We start from the raw sequence: 1,284 nt of genomic DNA, 5'->3' as shown, positions 1-1,284 counted from the left end.
AATAACGACAACTCCGACATCGAGTTCCTCGTCATCAACATGAGTCTTTCGATGGCCGGTCTCAACCTGCATCGCAACTGTTGCCGTGGCATCATCCTCCAATATTCCTGGAATTACTAGAGCTTATTCCAGGTCATCGGTCGGTTGTATCGTATGGGTCAGGGCCAGGTCGTGCGCTGGCACATCGTCATGTGTTCAGGCACTTACTCGATCGTCCAAGAGGACAAGATGTGCCGCAAGATCGTGCCGGAGATCCTTTTTACCGGCCGTATTCCCAAGCGAATCAAGGGTCGGACCCTCCGCCTGATGGTCGCCTACGAGATCCTGCGCATGAAGTTTGCGCATCCCTTCAACCGCTTCGCCTGGGTCGTCAATCCGCCTAGTCGTGTGGAGGACTATACGAGTCCCGCCATGGTTCGTATGGGCCACTTCATCTCGTCTATCGTCGAGCAGGTCTTGTCGATGAAACCGACCGAGGATAACGAGAATATCCTCAATACCCTGGAGTCGATGGTGTTTGGGTTGTTGCACTGGTTCAAGGATAATGGTGATCGCCGGCAGAACATGTTCAAGCTCGCCGACTTGGACAAATACGAGGAGAGGAGCCGCAAGCACAAGATCGACTGTCCTGAGGCCCCCTTCTGGAAGCCACGGAACAGCAAGATGAACGTGCATCACTACTTTGCCCACGTCACCGATGAGTCCGAGACGCCGGATCCAGATGCGCAGTCCGACCTGGTCGATAACGGGTGCACCTGTGTCTGCGATCCGGGGAGCTGCTTATACCACCGTCGCATGTTAGGGTTCAACGAGGATCTCCCGGCTGACCACCCCGCCAATCTGGATGCCCCTAACAACTTGAGGGAGCTTACGGATACCATTTGCCAGTTCCTGGAGAAGAACAACCTGGCCAGGCCCTACGAGTTTGAGGACCCCAACATACGTAACGACCCTCTGCCAGTATCCGATGGGCAGCCCAGGGCCCACTTTGTCGGTTACTCGGATCAGGACCTGGAGGAGCGGAGGGCCGAGATAGGCAGTGACATGTCGGAAACGGAGTTACAGGAGAGTTTCATGGAGGGCATCATTGAGGGCGCGACCGAAATGGAGGAGCGATCGCGCTGGTCGGGTGACAACCTGTTTAACCTGGTCCACAAGAAGGCGGTCGAGATACTTGGTGATGCAGCGCAGCGGGCCGATACGTCGTCTGATGAAGACAATGACCGCCCCACCTCCGGCTCCAGGTTCACGACCGCTGCCGGCAACACCGAGAGCTCGCAGATG

The 1,284-nt window shown here is 56.3% G+C and overlaps 1 protein-coding gene across 1 annotated transcript; it reads left to right on the top strand.

Moving 5' to 3' along the window:
- Positions 1-132: 132 nt before the first annotated feature.
- On the top strand, positions 133-1,244 carry P884DRAFT_273681 (uncharacterized protein; the record flags this gene model as incomplete). The annotated part of the gene is made up of 1 exon (XM_069442612.1): positions 133-1,244. A coding segment is annotated over one exon (1,112 nt), but the record flags the coding sequence as incomplete, so codon positions are not given.
- Between the last annotated feature and the right edge of the window lie 40 nt (positions 1,245-1,284).

Source organism: Thermothelomyces heterothallicus (genome assembly GCF_042370625.1).
Source record: "Thermothelomyces heterothallicus CBS 202.75 unplaced genomic scaffold P884_scaffold_80, whole genome shotgun sequence".
NCBI classification, from domain to species: domain Eukaryota; kingdom Fungi; phylum Ascomycota; class Sordariomycetes; order Sordariales; family Chaetomiaceae; genus Thermothelomyces; species Thermothelomyces heterothallicus.
Note: the sequence above shows the minus strand (reverse complement) of the source record. Positions and strands in the feature narration are given on the sequence as shown.